Raw genomic sequence first — 19,435 nt, forward strand, 5'->3', positions numbered from 1 at the left:
CGTATATTTGGAGGTATTTTAATATCTTTTCTGTGCTTTACCATTTCAGGTGAACCTTAAAATGAGAGAGATAACAGAGAAAGAGATTAAATTAAAACAGCAATTAATGGAAAGTCCAGGACATCAGAAGGTAAAACAATTTTGTCTTCAGTCGTAACTCTGTGCATTAGTGATTAATGGCTATAAACATCTCAACATTTTCTTTGTCAGATAAATGTGAGGCATCCAGTTCTCAAAGCTCCTGAGATTTCGTGCATGCCATTTGTTTGTGTTTCTTGGTGCCCTTCCTTTCCTTTCAGTCCCTGTAGGATCTTTTGTCTTTCCTTTTAGTTGGACTAAAATAACTTCTTTTAGCTTAATAATTTCAGTAAAATTCACTCAGCTTTCACAGAACAAAATATATAGTATATATTTTGAAAGCTTTTGGGAGCATATTCATTTTGCATGAATTTATTGTCTAATTTCAATTTAGAAGCTTGTTCCAGTTCTAATGAGCGTACTTTTAGTATTCATATATTATATGCTTGTGACTTTTTTCTGCCTCTTCCCCTGAAGATATACCACAATGCACTACCGTTACAAAAACATGGTACACTTTCATTGATGGAGAATGTAAAACAGGCTTTGGTTTTTTTTTTTGCAAACATAACACACCAGCTATCAGTGCTCCCAATTAATGGCTTAGTAAAGCCTCTAGAAAAGCTTGGTGCTCTTTCCTCTAGTTGGCATTGCTGTGTGAAGGGGATAAAATTATAACAAGGCACTGTTGTTTGATCTCCACGTTGTGGTGAAGGTTTTATGTGCTTTATGTAAAATCCTGTCTACTGATAATGAGGGACTGAGAGCTGTTCAGTTCACAAGTTTATGTCTGGTCCGAAGAATCCCACGTCCCCAATTTGACCTACTGACTTTGGGGCCTCTTTTTTAATTTAAACTTCTAGCCTACAAACCCTCTGAATATGAAAGTGTTTCTTGCTGAAGTGCATTTAAGTACTACTGCTTATAACTTGCATTGCTGATGTTCCTTTCCTATTCCTACGTTCCTTTCCTTGCTTCCTGAGCAGTCTCCTTCCAAATGGTATTGGAAATTAGTACCTGTAAGTGATTTACTTTTACGCCAGTTGTCATCCACAAACTCATGGCTTTTTCAGTTTCTTGGGATTGTTTGCTTCCATTTACAATGCTTCTTAGGCATTCTTTGACAAAGTCTAACAAACCCTCTGCGTAAGCTTTCCGGTCATCAGGCTTATTTTTCATAACATGATTTCTGCATACTGTACAGCATATAGCATAATCACTTTACAGCACTTCAAAATTGCTCCCACAGGGCAGGAGTGAGGAGTAAGGAGTAGCAGCAGAAAGCTAGGAGATTAGCAGTGGTTGAAATGGTTACACTCACTATTTCTGTTGTAAATAGCAATTGATGGCAGCACTAAGGTGATACCAAAGCTGGTCAGTTTAAATGGTTGCTTGATCTTTGAATCCATTGTTAAGATATGTAGATATCCATATAGTTCATTATATGGTGCTCTTGCATTCCCATGGTTGGTAAATCCAACCCAGAAGCTGTTATTCATTGAGATGAGGTCAGAAGATTTGGCAAACCAGTTTGGACCTATCACTGTGAAGAGTGGAATTATATGGTAAATGAAACTGAAGCTGGCATAATGGGAGGGGAAGACAGTATGTTTATTTTAGAGGAAGTGTGGAAATGGAAATAAAAATATGTAGGTTTAGGCTTTATATAAAGTGGAATTGGTGTTGTTTGCTGATTTTATCTGAACTTGCAGAGGTTCTCATTTGTTCCTGAGTTTCTCTTGGCCTCAGTTCTCTTTGTCCTCCACTTTGCTGGATATGGTGCTTCTCATTTTCTGTCTGGGGGGATGAGCTGTTGTCTCAGTTGCAAATTCCCAAGAGTGGTGCAGCTGGAGAAGGCAGGTGTGCTCTGGCCATCGCCTGTCCCACAGTTTGCCTTTTCACATGGAGCTCCATCTCTCCCTCCTTGCTCCTAATACTTGAATTAGCATTTGTCAGCTCTGCCTGTGGCAGTGGGGTTGAAACTTGGTGATCCTTGAGGTCTTTTCCAACCCAAGCTGTTCTATGATTCTCTAATCTTGGGTTTGTTTCAACTAAATGGACCACACTGAAAACTTTAAATATCTGAAATAAAGAGAATGGCAGAAGGGACCTGCAGGCTGATAAAATCTGTGCCAGAGCCCTGGTTGCCAGCCTCATTTAATGACTTGTGGCAGCGTCATGAAGTACTGACCTGGAGTTTGTCTCTTGTGTTTTGTGTGCTCAAAGGGTCCTGTCTGGATCAGAGGCCTACAGAGAATTGCTAAGAAGCTGCATGGGTTTACATTATATTTAGAGACTACTAAGTGAGAGCAGAAGAAACAGATACAGTATTGGCCATGGTTGGCTTAAATTCCATTTAAATTCCTTTCCTGTTGGAAAAGAAATATGTTTCTATTTTAAATAGAGGAGCAGCTAAAATACAAACGAGATTCCTGACGTTTCTTTTAATTTGTTTACTTCAACTAAGTGGATAAACGATGAACCTTTTAAGCTAACCAGATCACCTTAGTGTGCACACTTGTTTTATCAGACTTAATGACCACATTTCCAGTGCATAATGGATGTTGCTAATGCATTTGATTTGTTTCGTGTTTGAATAACCACCATCCTATATCTTGCTATTTCTTTTTGTGTAAGCCTGATCTGATGCATGCCATATCGCACTGCATGCTGGAACCAGTGGAATATGCTCGTGTGGTACAGTATGATTCCCATTCCATTACATATTTGTGGAGTGCTCCAGGCTGGGGAAAAAAAAAGATCATTTGCACCTGGGAAATTAGCAATAGCATGTAGACATTGCTTTTAGAAATACTTACCTTTGCCAGAGAAACTTAACGTGCTGTATTTAATATTTGTTCAAAATAAGTGGAATTGTTCCTTATTGTTAAATTCTTCTTATTAAATTGCATGTGAGCAACCTTTTTTCTTTTGAATGTAATTTTTCTCAGCCTGTGCCATCCTAAACTGACATGAGTGAGTGTTTGTGTGCGTGCGCAGAGAGCTTGCCCAGGTTATCTTGGAAAGTTTATGGTTCCATTGATGAAATAAAACTCTTTTCTGCTCATTGAAGATGTTCTCTGTATAGCCATGTGCTAAGCCAGCTCATGGATCAAGGATGCTCATGAGATGTTAAGTGGTGTTAACATACTGGTGTAAAAGGAATCTTTTCCATCACTGTAAGATACTTCTTTTGGGTTTGTAGTGTGTTTGCTTTTGCTTGCTGGATCATTTTGCTGCTGGGACTTGGATATAGCCCTCCAGTCCAGCACATGGATTGTTAGTGAACATCTGTGCTAAAACTTTGCTTGCAAAAATTGCTGGAAGCTCTGCCAAGATTTGTTCTTCAGATACTCATCAAATAAGCTCAGAATCATCTGAGTGTCCAGGGGTAACCAATAGAAGTTTGATGTTAATGTGTAGTGAAACTGAGGAGAGTTGTGCCATTGATTGCAGACCTCCCTCCTCCCTTTGCAGAGCATTTTTGAGAAAAGGCACACTTTTTCCTCTGCACATTACTATTGTATACTGTCTTGCCTGGCATACAATGCTCTGAATCTCTCCAAGAAACCTTTGCTCTCTGGTGATATGGGGCAAGTCTGTGTGTGGGTAACACATGAGAAATCACTAGTTCATCTTAATTTTTTTTCCCCCAGAGCTTTAAATGTGTACCTGTAAGTTGTTTGTTTCTCTTTCTTTGGGTCTGCTGCATTCATGCATCTGCGTGGAAGAATTTTGACTTAAATTAGTTTGCATTAAGTTAAAATGAGTCTATGAAGCAAGGAATTCAATGTGAATTGCTTCCAGATATGAGGAGAATGTTGAAAAAGGAAGCACTGTATTCTTCTGAATTGGCTTCTGTGGAGAGGAGAATATAACCTTATACGTTGTTTTTGACGTAGATAAAGTAGAATGCTATGAAGGATCTACCATAAAGAGCTTTCAGTACTTAACTGCAGCTCCTGAGATCCTTGGCATCACATGAACACCAGTTTTCTTTTTTCAGGTGCGTTACCGAAGGGACCATCTGTCAAGCAGGCAATTACCTTACTTTCCTTTGCTCGAGGATTTGATGAAGGATGGTAGCGATGGTGCTGCTCTGTTAGCTGTGATACACTACTATTGTCCAGAGCAAATGAAGCTAGATGGTATGTAGAAAAGTCTCTTGATAAATATTCTGAAGCATTTGTAAGTTGAACTAGAAATGAATTATCAAACGAAAAAGCAGCAGATGTAATCGGGAGGTGGTCTGATTTTTTAATAGATCTAGGTGATATGATGTTGTCTCTTAATATTACCAAGCTTGGTCTAATTCAACCTTAAAAAGAAATAAACACACCTTACTGTTAGCTCACAATTCTTGTGGTGTTTGGTGGATGTATACAACTTGAACTTCAAACCCTCTGTTGTTTACAAATCTGGTTTTAATTGCTTTTGTTCTTTATCTTTGGGTATTGTTTGTAGCCTGTTTACCTTTTTGTGTGACTATGAAATTCATATGTGGTTCATAAAACAAACACCAAATTGATACTTGGTTATGTATGCTTTTCCTATCCTCTGGCATTTAACAGGTAGAGAGATGATGCACTGTTAGCCATTAAGTATGAAGTGATGCTTTATAAGACCTCTGGAGTTCCTGTTGATGGTATTTCTGTTAGCTGTAGATGGAGGTTTAACTCACTGGGTGCCATAACTTGTCTTTCTTACCTTTCTAGATATTTGTTTGAAGGAGGTTACATCAATCGCTGACAGCCTTTATAATATTCAACTCTTGAGAGAATTCTCAAATGAATATCTAAACAAATGCTTTTATCTCACGCTGGAGGACATGTTGTATGCTCCTTTGGTTTTAAAGGTAAGGAACATAATGAAGGATACATTTCTAACCAACACCTGGGTAAATCATTAGCAGTTATTTTGTTACTGTGAGGAGCATTTTTTCTTTTCTAGCCCAACGTCATGGTGTTCATTGCGGAACTCTTCTGGTGGTTTGAGAATGTCAAACCAGACTTTGTACAACCAAGAGATGTTCAGGAAATAAAAGATGGTAAGTCTTTTATGTTTCACAAATATTAGTGACTTATTTCAGAATATTTACATCAAATGGAAAACCTGTTACACGTTGCTGTTTGCTTTGAAGCTCGCTTTCTACCCAAGCTTTCTGCTTGCTGCAACGTTCTTTGAAAGGAGCAAAAATGGAAGGCAGGTTAGTCCTAGATTCAGTTGTGGATTGGATTCTAACTTTGGAATTTACTTCCTTTCCAATAAAGCCACCAGAATATATGATTTTTAAATACAGGTTATTACTTCTACTACTGCATTCCAGTTTTGTGTCGTGAAATTGTCACTGTAGCGTATAGCAGTTTGAAACTTCCTTTTCTGCTTTGTTATTTTAATGGTTATTTCTAACATTAACACAGTTTTTAATATATACACAGTTAAAGCAGTGTTGCAGCAGAAGAGCAGCCGCCCACCCGTTCCTATCTCCAATGCAACTAAGAGAAGTTTCATGGCTAGTCCTGCTAGTACAAATCCAGCAGACGTGCAGCCCTCAGCTCAGGCAGGCACTGAAGCTTGCAGTAGGTACTACCTGCACCCTGAAGAACCTGACTACCTGTAAGTCTGTTTTCATGTTGTTTAGATTAATCTTCTACTGTATGCTTCCATTTGGATCACATAGGAAATTCTGCTTCTAGCTGTTCTGATTTTGCTTCAGGTTTTCTGCACACAGCTTGAATTCACTCAATGTGTAAAATATTCTGAAGTTCAAAGAAATACTTGGCACTGTTATGTTTGATCTTTGGCAAATTCCAGTAAGCCTCAACACCAATTGTCACCGTTGTGTTATAGAAGAAGTTCTTCTAATTTCTATTTTAAAGATATTGTGAAATATGAAAACTATCCAAGCATCTGATCTTTGCTGACCATGTTCTTTAAATGTTGGTATGAAAAACCTTAAGTATGATTCAGTGTATGAGGAAGACAGTGATGAGGTTTTTCAGCTGAACTAAGTGTGAGAGCTATAAGGAAGTTAATTCTGTTTTTGCTTTGTCTCAGGTGTACTGTTGCATAAGGTACATTTTAAAGTCACTGTATGACTGAAATAGAAACAAAAAAAGGAACAAAAACACTTTGATTTCAGATAGGAGTTTACTTTTCTATTGTAAAAATCTTAATTTTTCTTTAAGTTCTTTAATATTGATGCTATGATTTTGTGTTTTAGGGGAGGTTGGGTGTGACTATTACTACTGTAACTTCTCTGCTGTATAACTTTCTTCTGTTGTTATAGGGAAAAAAAAAAATTCTTCTATTAATGAATTCTTCCTGCTCTGATTTTTGAATTAGTGGCAAAGGAGGAAGCCCAGCCTTTAGCCCTTCCCATCCACTGCTCCCTTTGAGACAGAAACAACAAAAATCTTTACAGGGCGAAGACAGCCCTGGTAAGTCTACTTTGAATTTTACATACATTTCAAAAGGCAATGCCCATCACTGTCAATACAGTAATTAATGACAAAATACATGTGCTAAGTGAAATCAATAAATTTGGTCTTTAGGGTACTTTTTGAAAATCAAGGTTTTATGCTTATACAGAATTCCTTAGAATTTCTTTTCTTCTCTGAGCAATGGCACTGACCAAAATTCATATCAACTACCTGTGCTCTTACACCATGCAGTGATAAAGACTGTTTAAGACAAAAAAGATGGAACTGGGGAGTGAGTGGGAGGGACGAGGAAAGCAAATTGAGCACTTCCATGCTTGGAAATGTAGAATTCAAATCTATGTACAAATACGTACAGATGTGTGTGCACGTGTGCCTATATATATTTATATATGCAGTGCCATTTTTTCAGTGTATTTTACCAGGTTTCTGTTTACTTTTCTTTATTATTTCAGCAAATTTGTTTTCTGCTGCCATCTCTTGGTGAAATAATGTATTCTATTTGCTATTAAAGGCGATGAAACTCCTCACTTAAAGATTGGTTCTAAAACATATTTAAAAAAATATTGTAGGTCATCGGCATCGTTCTAATTCTCTGACTCGTGTTGATGGGCAGCCACGAGGTTCAGTTCTTGCATGGCCAGAGAAGAAACCCAGGTAACGTGTGCTTTTAGGTTTTACAGTACTGTTTAATGGAAGGGTGCTCCGTATTGTGACAGACATCCCTATAGTAATATGGTATCGCTTCCTTAGAAATGGACAAAGTTGCTTAACTTGGTTTTCTTTAATTAAATTTTAAAAAAAGCATTTCCAGGGATGATTGATTTTAGCGTTGCAGTTGAGCATACTTTAAACGTGATTTGCAGTAGGCACTATTGAGAATTCAAGTATCTAACTGTTGGTGGTCACTCTTGCTGCGGGCTGCCTTTTCCAAATGGAACAGAAATGTTGGCTTTGTGTATTATGGTCCTTAAGTCAGCAAATCATAATTTCTTGTACTTTCTCTTCAGTGAACTGTTCTTATCTTTTCTAGGCCTCTGTCTCAGCCAACACCATTTGCTCTTCATCATTCCGCCAGTACTGATGTGGACCCTGGGTCTGGTGATAGCATTAGTCTGGCTAGATCAATCAGCAAAGACAGCCTTGCTTCAAACATTGTTAATGTAACTCCAAAAAACCAGCCCCATCCTCCATCAGTGAAAACTAATGGGAAGAGCTTGCTGAACAACGTTGAAATTGAGGATGAAGATGAAGAGCTTATTGCAATAATCAGATCTGAAGAAAGGCCGAACCGTGGTGACGTGGAATTGCAGAACGCAGCAGCCAGGGTACCCAGCATAGCTGCAACTGCATGGTCTCCAAAAACAAACAGCGAGTCTTCAGAAAGCAAACCAGACAGTTTCTACCTGGAGCCTTTAATGCCTGCAGTTCTAAAGCCAGCAAAGGAAAAACAAATCATAAATAAAGAGGATGAATGTGGGGAGGGGAAACAAAGGAGTTTTATAGCAAAGAGATTAAATGAGGGACACTTGCCTTTGATTCGCAAGAAAACAAGTAGCAGTCATGGTGACCATGATCTCAGTAGGACTTTTACTCCAATTTCTAGTTCTGATTTCACTCCAGTTACTGAGTCCAGTGCTGCAGACTCAGTAGCGCTGGTGGAGGCGGGGTTAGAAGCCTCCAGACCTTTGGCTAGTAGCAGTTTAGATCCTTCTGCTCAGGATCAACCCACTGGGGGATTTTTTCTTCATGCTGCTAAATCTGATGATGACATAGCAAGTAAAGTCAATGTAAGTTATGTGAAAAGTCTCAATTTACATGTTCCGGATACTACATGGACTATGGTGAGACAGGACTCTGATTCTGATCTCTTAGACATAGAGGACACTGAACAGGACTTGGTAGTCTTAGATGACCATCCTATAGTCGCTAAATACATAGGTGAGGAAGAATCTGCAAAGCTGCAAGAAGATATGAAGGTGAAAGAGCATGAAGATAAAGATGATGCAAGTGGGCGTTCCAGCCCATGTTTGAGTACCATTTCCCAGGTTAGCAGTGTGTCAGTGGCCAGTGGGAGTGTCCGCATGACCAATTTTGCAGAACGAAAGCTTCAGAGGCTTAATAGCTATGAAACTAAGTCCAGCACAAGTAGTTCACAAAAGACCACTCCAGATGGATCAGAAAGCTGCCCAGCACCACTGACCACATGGAAACAGAAACGAGAGCAAAGCCCCAACAGACCAAATAAAGATAATGTTAACCTTTTAGCTTCTGAATTGGTGCAGCTTCATATGCAGTTGGAAGAGAAACGAAGAGCAATAGAAGCTCAGAAGAAGAAGATGGAAGCCTTATCAGCAAGGCAGCGACTAAAATTGGGCAAGGCAGCTTTCTTGCATGTTGTTAAGAAGGGAAAATCTCCCGATGTTCCACAGCCACTCAAACCGGAGCATTTTCCAAAAGAATACCCTCGGCACAATGGTGAAGACTTGGATGAAGTTTCTTTGGGTTCTAAGTCTGAAGAGTATTTTGTGAAGGAGGAGGAAAGAGAAGACCTAATTAATGATTCTCCGGAGGTAACAAAAGTAAAAATGCAAGAAAGCCTAGCTTTCGTTGAGCAACATAAACCAAAAGATGCTGCTGCTATACATGAATTGGAAAAAAGTAAAATTATTTCTGCTGCCCTTCTAGAAGACAATGTTACAGAAGTAGATATTAATGAATGTGACCTCTCAATTGAAAAGCTTAATGAAACAATCAGCACGCTTCAGCAGGCTATATTAAAGATTTCTCAGCAACAGGAATTGCTTATGAAATCTCCGTCAGTGCCATCACCAGGAACCAGAAGTAACTCTCAGGACCAAAAGGTAAAACCATCGATCCATTTTGTTGAGCCCTTGTCACCAACTGGAATGAACAGCCTTCGTAAACCGCCTCGATTTGGTCAAGGCAGGAATCCTCGGTCGGGAAGACCAGCTGATTTGAAAGTCCCTAAAGACAGGCAACAAAACTCAGCACGTGTGAAAACCCCAACACAAAGTCTAGAAACCTTACCACATTTAAGACCGTTTCCATGCAACAGCTTGTCAAAGACGCCAACAGAAATAGGCTCTGAAAATAGCCCTGATCTGGGAAGTGGTTCTCAAGAAAAGTGTTTCTTTGATACCTATAGACTTCATGATGAGAGTAATCAACGGGCACTTGTTCTCTCCTCCTCAAAAGATGCAAATATCATTTCTGAGATGAGCAAAGAGGTGAATAACAGCTTTAAAGAAACAGGGTTGAATTCTTCTGATGGCTCGGGAAAAGAAAACGTCCCAATGGATGAGCCATTGAGGAGCAAGGCTAATCTCATTGAAGTAGATTTGTCTGACTTAAAAGCTCCAGATGAAGGAGAATCTGAGAACCAGGATAGCTCTGCGGATATAATTAGCGAAGGTGATCAGAAGTCTGGTGTGGGGTTTTTTTTCAAGGTAAGTATTTTACCGTTATGTATTCAGTCATTGTTCTGCTTTTGTCTAGCGTTAAGAACTTGTTTTTGCCAACCGTATGTTCTGACATTACAATGCTTTCATTATCCATTTCTGTTCTAAAATTCTCCTGGTCTTGACTTCAGTAAATTTGTCCTCTGATTTTGTGTACTATGGTGTGTATTTAGTGACATAAAGGCTTTTGTTAACACCGGGGTTATCTGTTGTAGTTTCCTGGTACTTTACAGTTTTACAAGGTTCTGTGCTGTTTATGTTTACTTAAAACGAATTGGAGTAAAGTGAGACCATAGTTTGTTTCCCTTTTATAAGCCTAAAGGAAAATTTAGTGTTGAAGTTCTATTGGAGACCGCCAAAAAACTCAGTATGGTTGTTTGACTTAACACTTCAGTTCTGATTATCTAGAGGTTTCCAAAAGTACTGCCATATGTTTTCCTTAGAAGAATCTTCCTGCAACCCTCAGCAATCCTGTGATTGCTGATTTGATGTGTTTTCCTGTAGTCTTTACAACTTTCTATCCCTGTGAATCCTGCAGGACGAACAGAAAGCAGAAGATGAGTTGGCAAAAAAACGTGCGGCGTTCCTTCTAAAACAGCAGCGCAAAGCTGAGGAGGCTCGGCTTCGCAAACAGCAGCTGGAGGCTGAAGTTGAGCAGAAAAGAGATGAAGCTCGGTAATAGCGTGTGGGAAAGGGTGACTCCTTTCCTCTTTAAAATGAGGAAAATCATTATACATTGAATGTTGTGGTTTGCTTTTCAGTCGCAAAGCTGAGGAGGACAGAATACGCAAAGAAGAGGAGAAGGCTCGTAGGGAACTTATCAAGCAAGAATATCTAAGGAAAAAACAGCAGCAAATCTTGGAGGAGCAAGGGCTTGGAAAACCCAAATCCAAGCCCAAGAAACCCAGGCCAAAGTCGGTCCACCGTGAGGAATCTTACAGTGATTCAGGGACAAAGTGTTCTTCTACTCGTAAGAATTTTGAGTTGTTGGTTCTCAGTGAGTCTGGTAATCTGCTTTAACAAAAGCATTCACGTTTTGTCTTCTTTTTTGTAGCTGATAATTTGAGCAGTGCTCAGTCTGGTTCCAGCCTTTCTTTGGCCTCAGCAGCAACAACAGAACCTGAAAGCGTGCACTCTGGAGGCACACCATCGCAGAGGTAGAGATATTTAAAAAATAAAGAAAGGTTTCTCTTGCCTTATGAGAGCGTTAGGATTCAGTGTTGTTTGCTTTGGTTTGCAGAAGTAGAGGCACAATGATAATTAATGAATTCACCTTCTGTTTTACTTGGGTGCCAAATTTGGCCTGTACAGACGTGAAATTTTATATGTTTGGGGAAAAAGAAAAGCAATAGGAAGTTTGCCTCAGTAATGTGGTAGGGAGAGGCTGACAGTTCTGAGGAGGAAGAGGGACAGTAGTCTGTTTTTTCAGGGTGAATTTATTGATGATTTGAAGGGAAAACGACGCTTATTTTCTCTGTCTCTCCCCAACAGAGTTGAATCTATGGAGTCATTACCAATACTGAGCAGAAATCCTAGCAGAAACACAGAAAGAGACTGGGAGAACGCTTCAACTGCATCTTCTATTGCTTCAGTGGCAGAATACACAGGTAACCACCTTCATTTCAGTTTGAGCATTTGCTGTGATTAGCGGGTTATGTAAAGCTCTGATATGTTTGGTGTGAGCTGTTACTTTTGTGAAATTATGAAGCCTATTATGTTCTGTTTAATATCTACAAGTCAGTTATTGAAAGAAATGTTTTTTTCTAGCACTTCTGATGAATTAAAATCTTAATGTTCTTAAGCGCTGGACAGCTGAAGTTTACTCGCTTCTCTTCCATAGGTCCAAAACTATTTAAGGAGCCCAGCAGCAAATCAAACAAGCCTATTATTCACAATGCTATATCTCATTGCTGTCTTGCTGGAAAAGTGAATGAACCACATAAGAATTCGATATTAGAGGTAAGCAATAAAATAGGAAACTATGGATGCACTCACGGTGAAGCTCACCTGTAGTGCTTGCTTCATAGTCCTACTCCTCCACGGTGCTGTATTCTGTTTCCTAAGACGTACCTGTGAAATGATGAATTCTATTCAAGGAAAACCCACTTTTCTGGTTATGTGGGAAAGCTAAAAGCTGGGCACATCTTTACTTGCTTATTTTTAATGCAGGAACTTGAAAAATGTGATGCCAACCACTACATCATTTTGTTCCGTGATGCTGGCTGCCAGTTCAGAGCACTTTACTGCTACTATCCAGATACTGAAGAAATCTACAAGCTGACTGGAACAGGGCCAAAGAGCATCACCAAGAAAATGATTGACAAACTTTACAAATACAGTTCGGACAGAAAACAGTTCAATGTGATTCCAGCCAAAACCATGTCTGTTAGCGTGGATGCTCTTACTATCCATAACCACTTATGGCAAGCCAAGCGACCTGCAGTGCCAAAGAAGACTCAGACTCGTAAATGACACTGAGTTCTTGGGCAGGAGATTGCTGAATGGGATTGCATCAAATGAAGACATGTTTACTGTTTTCCTCTGGTTTGGTATGAAATGTGCAGAACCATAAACATTTTTTAAGACGTTTCTAAACAGAAACCATGGATGCAAGTTATTAAGAATGAAGGAACATTATCAGTGTTTTTTTAATGAGTGATAAATCTGCTGTTACACCCAATGCTAACTACTGTGGCTTTCAACTGATGAGGGACTGTGCATGTAGCAAGATCTTTAACAAGTGGGTTTCCTTTTACTTGAAGCTTTCCATCGGTACAAATTGGGAATTATTTAGTTTTGTTTCCTCTCCGCCTCATTGGCCTCCTCCTTCCTATCGTTCTTAAAGCTGGTGAGCTCTGAACTTTGGCAGAAGATTGAACAGATCTCGGGTGAAGTGGGTTTGGTTTGGTTTGGTTTTTAGGGGAAATTTTCCTTTCAGACTTTTTTGAGGAACTGTTTCATACATCAAATAGCTGTACTGTATCTACTGCCAACCTAAGTCCAGCTCTCAGATTTCTGAAAGAAGTCCCAACTTGTGCTGCTCAGAACAGAGTTTTACCTGCAGCACCTGTTTAGAATAAGCATTGCAAAAGCCAGTCTTTTTAAAGACAAACAAAGACTACAAATTGTTCACATTTTGAAAGATCTCTGGAATACAATCATGAAGAGGCATACAGGTGCTGCTGGCTGGAATGTGCCTGATTGAAACTTGAGGCAAGCAAGCTGAATGGAGCGCAGTTGTTATCAGTTTCAGGTAGTGTCCTAAAGATTTGTTTGCTTTAATAAAGATGGATTCTGGTAGGTATAGAACGTGTCCACTCTGAGCACGCTACTCCTGTACGATGGTGCACTTAACGATCACAAATTTTAATGTTTTTATTCTATCATGAAATGTAATTCTACTTTCTCTGTCCTGTCTTTCTTCTGAATGAGCAGCATGCTCGGAAATGAAGAGTGTGTACGTTTTTTATTTTGGGTGATATATTAATATATATTGATTTGTTCTTTTTTTTCCTCATTGAAGAGCGATTTTTAAACAGAGATGTTTGCATTTGTTTCAAAAGCCCAAATAAGTCGAATGGCTTGGATTTCTTTTCATGTTGAAATATTAAATCTGGAGTCATGACCTTAAAGATCTTTGTGTTTCAGCAGATTACGTTGTTCTCTGTGGTCACAGGGTGCATTTGCAGTTCCGTTCCAGTTTTTAACGTGTTCCCATTCCTGCCCAGGCTGGGCCTCCCAATAGGTTCCTATAGCTATAACATGACTTCATCCGCTAACTAGCGCCTGCTCCATCTGGTGTGACTGCCTGAGGGGCGCCTAGGTTTGTAACTTTGGTTTGCACATGTTTACTTTCCTTTGGAGTGTTACTTGAAAACATCACTCGGAAGTGCTGGAGGCACTACACCAATCCTAGAGATGAGCTGAGCTCTGCAATAGAATGCAGTGTCGTTATTAGACTTGGAGGATAATGGAAGTCACAAGAAGTGATGTACGTAAGGGGAAAGTGGGGTACATAATATAAAGCTAACTAGGTAGAGTGGAGTGAAGGTCTTCCATTGAAGTCTCTCCATTTTTTTTTTCCCCTTCCAGTACTTCTTGATAGGCTGCTGCAACTTTGTACATGATGTTAGATAGTTTGCTGCTTGTAAATAATGAAAGGCTTTATGGTTTCTAAAGTGCTTAAGTATTAAACGCCGTCATGAGTGTAACTTTTGTTACCATGCTTTTCATGCTTGTGCTTTATTTCTCACTGTTTGATATTATATACCATATTTATTTTATGAAAGCACTGAGATTTAATAAAAATCATTAACTGATTTCCTTTTTTATTTCATGTGTACCTTTGGTTGTTGTGATGCTTCATCCTGTCCAAGAACTAATATGCTTTAAAGATGTGCTATTCTGTTCAGTTGTGCTCCCAGCAAGCTTCATTTGTCAGCAGCTGTAATAGCTTTGTGAGCTCAGCTCTCCTGACCTTGGTTGAAACGTGCTAGAATTCGACCTTTCAGAACATTGGGAGGTTATTTAACAGCCATCTTAAGGATTTATTTGATCAGTCTGCAGGTTCCTGAATCTGGCTGGTGGGTTTCCTGGGATCCGAGTGCTCAGGCAGTGGCAGAAGCACCAGCAGAACGTCTTCTGTTGAGCTGCTGGGTGCCAGCTTGTTTGTCATGTGTAAGGACAAACCACCTCTGGGGTTTAAGTATAAACTGGCTATTTGAGGCCTCTTCATGCACCTCCAGTGGCTACACTAAAAGCATTTAAATCTCAAAGCCGCAGACCTTTCCAACTTAGAAATGTTTTTGACTGATAGATTTCTCATGTGAAATACTCCTTGTCCATAGAGATTGGGTGGTATTTTTTTTTTAGTATGTCTTTTTTTCAACACTATTTTTAGTTTTCTCTATTATTTCCTCCAGGCTGAAATCTCGCTGCTCATAGAAAGGAGTGGACTGGAAGGTTCAGTACCATTAATGTGCTGCCCAGCCTGGCTGTTGAGCTCAGCCTTCCCCAGGGCTGCCTGCAGCTGTGGCTGCTCCTGTTCTGCCATGTGAAGGAGGCTTTGGCTCTGGTGTGCCTGATGGCACTGCAGGCCGTGTGCTGCACTAAGCAATGACCGCACAGGGCAGTGTTGGCGTGGGTCTCTCTTTTGACCTCTCTTGATTTCTTACTCATTTCTTAATAAATACAAGAATGTACATCTTTAAAGTGCTTTTAAGTGCCTTTTCTGAAGCTTTCATACGTCACTACGTTGTGTGTTTGCCCATTCATGTGTCTTTGTCTCATTTCCATCCTGCTTTGTGGTTCAGGCAAGACGTAGCCAAGCTGTGAACACACCGAGTCGTTCTGAGAACCTGAGTGCAGCTCAGTGCCACGTGCTGGACTTGTGGGAGGACTGAGAGCACAAAACCACACTGACTTTGCTAGATGGGAAAGGCAGCAGCGTGCAAACTGGCGTCTTTTGGGAGCTGTCACTGTGGCAAGTAGATTGGGAACAGAGGGAGGGGATCAGCCACAGCTCAGTGTTTGTGGTGAGGACCAGGTCACCGTGCAGACACTGGACTAAAGTAGAAAATAATGGTAAAGGTTTGACTGCATTACTGATAGCAGATAAACTGCAAGCGGGATCTCTCAGTTTTAGGGTTCTGAGCTTCACTGTTTGCAGGTGTGTTTGGGCACACAAGGAGTGATTTCACCCTTCTGTTCCAGGCGGTGCAGTGGAGTTTAAAGAGGAGAGGCTGAGAAGGAGCTACAAATACATGTATGTGTCTTCTGTTCTGTTGCACACGGTCTGGGTGCTACAGGCCATTGCATGAAGGCATCCAAAGAAGCGATGCTGTTGGAGCTGTGCTCTCCGTATGAGTGTCCCTTCTGGATGAAGGTCAAATGAACTGAAAAGTTTCTTACTGAAATGCTGCTCTTCTTTCAGTCCGTGCATCACTCCAAATGTTGCTGTCAGTTATTCGGAATGCAGGCAGAGATGACTCAAAGTTCGAACAGAACCAATGGCTCAAATGATGCCAACAATAGACCCATGGTGGTGAGCTCAGGGGCTGTGCCTTCCTTTGGGCTGCCTGCCTTGTGCAAAGCCTGCGAGCAAAACAAGCACACCTTCCTGCTGCCAGATGGCAGGGGGGATTTATTTCACTATTCAACTATTAACTATTATTCAATATTAACTATTTATTCAACTACTTAAATTGCATTTGCAGCCCAGCCCCAGGAGCAATGCAGTGCTGGGGAGCAGCCTGCCCTGAGCACTACTGTTAGCATGGGCTGCGTAACGCAGCATGAAGCTGTCGTAGAAGACAAAGTAATTTCTCCAGCTGGAGTGGAAGCTGGCAGTAACTCCGTGCTCCCGCTCAGAGCCCACCCCAGGACAAGGCAGCCAGCAGGCAGACAGCAGTCTCTGTTGTTGCTGCATGCAGCTCTTTTATTTCGATTTCTCTTTACAGAAATGTGAAGTGTCTTCACGGGAATCGTACAAAAAAACATCTCCTGTTGGCTGTCTACAGTGCACCCCGAGGATACGTGTCCCAAAATGAGGCCTCAGACAGGGAAGGATGCATTTGCTGTTGGCTGTGGCTGATGGAGCCCACACAGAGTTGACCTGGAGAGCAGTTCCCCCTCGGGAAGTAAAAAGGTGTTTGGATGGAGGGGTGAAAATGGGGACGGGTGTGTGACTGCTCAGTAGGTTGCAGTGCGTGTTGTGGTCTGTGTTCACGTTCGGAGTTTGGAGCTGTTAGTGCTGTGGGACACACAGTGCCAGTAAACCCGGAGCCATCACAGCCCTCTCTTGTGTGTCTGCATTGCCCCAGGCCTTTCAGCTCTGCGGCCTTCATAGAATCCTGCTTTTCTAAGGGCATTGCATTGCTCTGGGAGCCCTAGTGCCGTGTTCTCCCACATAAGGGTGAGCTATAAGGGGGAAGAGGAGGCACCCATGGGCCAGCAGTGCTATCTGTGTGCCTCCCCTCTGGGCTGGGGGGGTGATGCTTCCCTAATGAGCAAAGTGCTGCACTGTGAGCCAGAGCTGTGCGACCCACTGCTGGCAGTGAAACCATTGCATTTCCTTGGGAAAACAGGGAAAAATAGAAACAGCTGAGGGTGACCTGAAATAAATATTGCTGTACACTGGGGCCCTGCTGGAGCTGTTGGGGTGAAGCAAGGAGTGCAGCACATCCCCCCCCCCTCTGCTCCTGCATGGCCTCAGTGCAGCACCCACCGCTCTGAGCCAGCTCTGGGTGAGCAGCAGCAGCTCCTGTTGGTGCCGCAACCCTTAGAGAAATAGAATATCCTCGTTATTACATTCGTGTTGTAACCGAATTCTTCTTGTTAGAAGAACTTAACGCTTGTTCATAGATTTACATTGACCACAGGTAAAATATCTACAGTATTTTTTTTCTCTGAACACCCCATTAGAACGTCAGCCATACATTTACACCATAGAAATAATACCTGCAAAAACAAAAAGCCTGTGATTTGCACACATGTAGCTTATTTCCTTCTTAAATGCACACCTTCATACATTAAACAAACAGAAGTGGTGTTGGAATGCAGTGAGGGGGAGGGATGCTCTTGCAGTGCCTGGGGTGCTGTGGGGTGCTGGGCTGCCCCCAGGCTCACAGAGCAGCCAACTGCGGGGAACTAGATAGAAATGTTCCCTTCTGAACAGTCAGCACGGGGTAACCATGGAATATCCCCAGCTGGGAAGTGCCCATATGGATCACTGAGTGGAGGGCTGTGACTTCAGCCCCCACCGTGGGATGGGGTGCAGAGCTGCTTTGTTCACCCCCTCCCTTGAAGGTGAATGGGATGGAAAACCTTCAGCTCCAGGCTTGGTTGTGTGCACTGATAGCGGAGCGCTGTGGGGTCGGACATGGCTCGACCCCGTTGGCTTTGTGCTTCAGCTGCTCTCGCTGTTTATCCTTTGGGAACTACTTAATTTCTCTTGGCACGGCAACTTCCAACCAGAAATAAATACAACACGGAACTGCTGCAACCAATGGGATTAAAAGTAATAATAATAATGCATCAAGCGAAACAAATAACATCCAACAGAGCAGCGGTGATGGTTGGGTCGTGCCCACATCTCAGTGCAGCCAAGGGCTCGGGTGGGGGTTGGGTATTTCCACCTGCACTGCCCACTGAGTGCCAGATGGCATCAAAAGCAAGGCCAGCCCAGGCCCCATCCAATTGTCGGCCTGCAGAGCTTTGCCTGGGTGGGTTTTTGCTTTCTTTTCAGGCAATGCAGCTCTAAGCACCTTCATGGGGTGCTGCAACTATAAGCAGGTTTTATGTAAACAATGTTTATTGTGTGTAGTAGAGAAGGGGTGGTGGGTGGGAATGGCAGAACCCCCTCCTGGCAGCGGCGCTGGGAGGGCACGGCTGTGTTGTGCTTTACAGGCTTCTCATTAAAAAATAATTAATAATAATAATAAATCACGTTGGAGTTTTAGTAAATGAAGGTAAAAGTACAGAACGTTAACAACTGGGTTATTCACTTTGGCAGTCAAAGAGAAACAAACAAACAAACAAAAAAAAGAAACAAAAAACCTTGACACGTCGACATTGCAAAGTGTGCAAAAATAGATGGAAAATACATCTGGTGTTTCTGCTAGAGAAAGGTCTCAACGGCCGCTGTGCTGCCAATGCACACCCATCTGTGACACAGGGGCTCGGCCAGGCCAACACGGTGTGGGACACATCCCTGTCCATGGTGTCTTTCTTTGCTGCTGAGCCCCAGTGGGTGCCAGCGTCCCCAGAGCCAGGATGTGTGCAACAAGAGCGGTGCTGCACAGCGTTGGGTCACTTTGTTGTCGTTTTGGTGTGTTTGGGGATCTGTAGATGTTGCTTGGGTGCTGCGAGGGCTGCACAGCCCCCTTCTTCCCCATTGTCTCCGTGCAGCCCCCGGGACAAGCCAACAAGCAAGGAGAGCATTGGGGTGAAAGAGCCAAATTTGGACTATCCATCCTGGGCACCCAGCAAAGAGGAGCAGGACGAGCGCAGGGCAGCTGCCCCTTGGCTCAGCAGTGCCCCCATCCAATGCAAACAGCCTGCATCATTTGGGGACAATTCCAAACACGGCTTCCTGCCCAAACGGGGCCGACTTGTAGTTCCAGTCTCACCACCAGCACCGGCAAAGACTTTCTCACTAGTTGCGGTATTGGTATAAAAAGTTAAAAACTCCCACGTGGTGCCTCTGGCCGGCTGCCTGCCCGCCTGTCCCCTCGCTTTCATCCCCGCAGCACATGGGGTGTGCTCAGAGCTGGGTCTCATCCCGTGTCTCGGGGTTGCAGGGGCCCAGCTTGTTGCTGCAGCTGCTCTTGCGGCTGTGCCCATCGTTGGCCACGTGTGCCAGCGGGTCGGAGCGGATGAGGTACCTGCAGGGCACAGAGCGGGGCGTGGAGTGTGCTGTATCCCTGCACCATGTGT

The 19,435-nt window shown here is 42.2% G+C and overlaps 2 protein-coding genes across 18 annotated transcripts in view; one reads left to right on the forward strand and one right to left on the reverse strand.

Moving 5' to 3' along the window:
• CAMSAP1 (calmodulin regulated spectrin associated protein 1) overlaps positions 1-14,330 on the forward strand; it is a 28,342-nt gene extending 14,012 nt beyond the window's left edge. For 2 of the 3 annotated variants that reach the window (XM_072352589.1, XM_072352587.1), the window contains exons 5-19: positions 50-130; positions 1,065-1,097; positions 4,085-4,226; positions 4,794-4,933; positions 5,029-5,125; positions 5,517-5,694; positions 6,424-6,518; positions 7,091-7,175; positions 7,552-9,988; positions 10,539-10,675; positions 10,762-10,970; positions 11,055-11,157; positions 11,492-11,607; positions 11,841-11,959; positions 12,170-14,330. In XM_072352589.1, coding sequence (XP_072208690.1) covers positions 50-130; positions 1,065-1,097; positions 4,085-4,226; positions 4,794-4,933; positions 5,029-5,125; positions 5,517-5,694; positions 6,424-6,518; positions 7,091-7,175; positions 7,552-9,988; positions 10,539-10,675; positions 10,762-10,970; positions 11,055-11,157; positions 11,492-11,607; positions 11,841-11,959; positions 12,170-12,472 — 4,275 coding nt within the window. In that variant the 3' untranslated portion in view covers positions 12,473-14,330. The remainder of the gene's footprint in view (positions 1-49; positions 131-1,064; positions 1,098-4,084; positions 4,227-4,793; positions 4,934-5,028; positions 5,126-5,516; positions 5,695-6,423; positions 6,519-7,090; positions 7,176-7,551; positions 9,989-10,538; positions 10,676-10,761; positions 10,971-11,054; positions 11,158-11,491; positions 11,608-11,840; positions 11,960-12,169) is intronic. The other variant, XM_072352588.1, reaches the window with a different exon arrangement.
• Positions 14,331-16,409: 2,079 nt separating this feature from the next.
• Positions 16,410-19,435, reverse strand: part of KCNT1 (potassium sodium-activated channel subfamily T member 1) — a 56,974-nt gene continuing 53,948 nt past the window's right edge. For all 15 annotated transcript variants that reach the window (XR_011905525.1, XR_011905526.1, XR_011905524.1 and 12 more), the window contains one exon: positions 16,410-19,383. Coding sequence is in view for 11 of the 15 variants with exons in the window: in XM_072352599.1 (XP_072208700.1) it covers positions 19,263-19,383 (121 nt within the window). In the remaining 4 variants the exon portion in view is untranslated. The remainder of the gene's footprint in view (positions 19,384-19,435) is intronic.

This window comes from Excalfactoria chinensis, chromosome 18 (genome assembly GCF_039878825.1).
Source record: "Excalfactoria chinensis isolate bCotChi1 chromosome 18, bCotChi1.hap2, whole genome shotgun sequence".
Lineage (NCBI taxonomy): Eukaryota > Metazoa > Chordata > Aves > Galliformes > Phasianidae > Excalfactoria > Excalfactoria chinensis.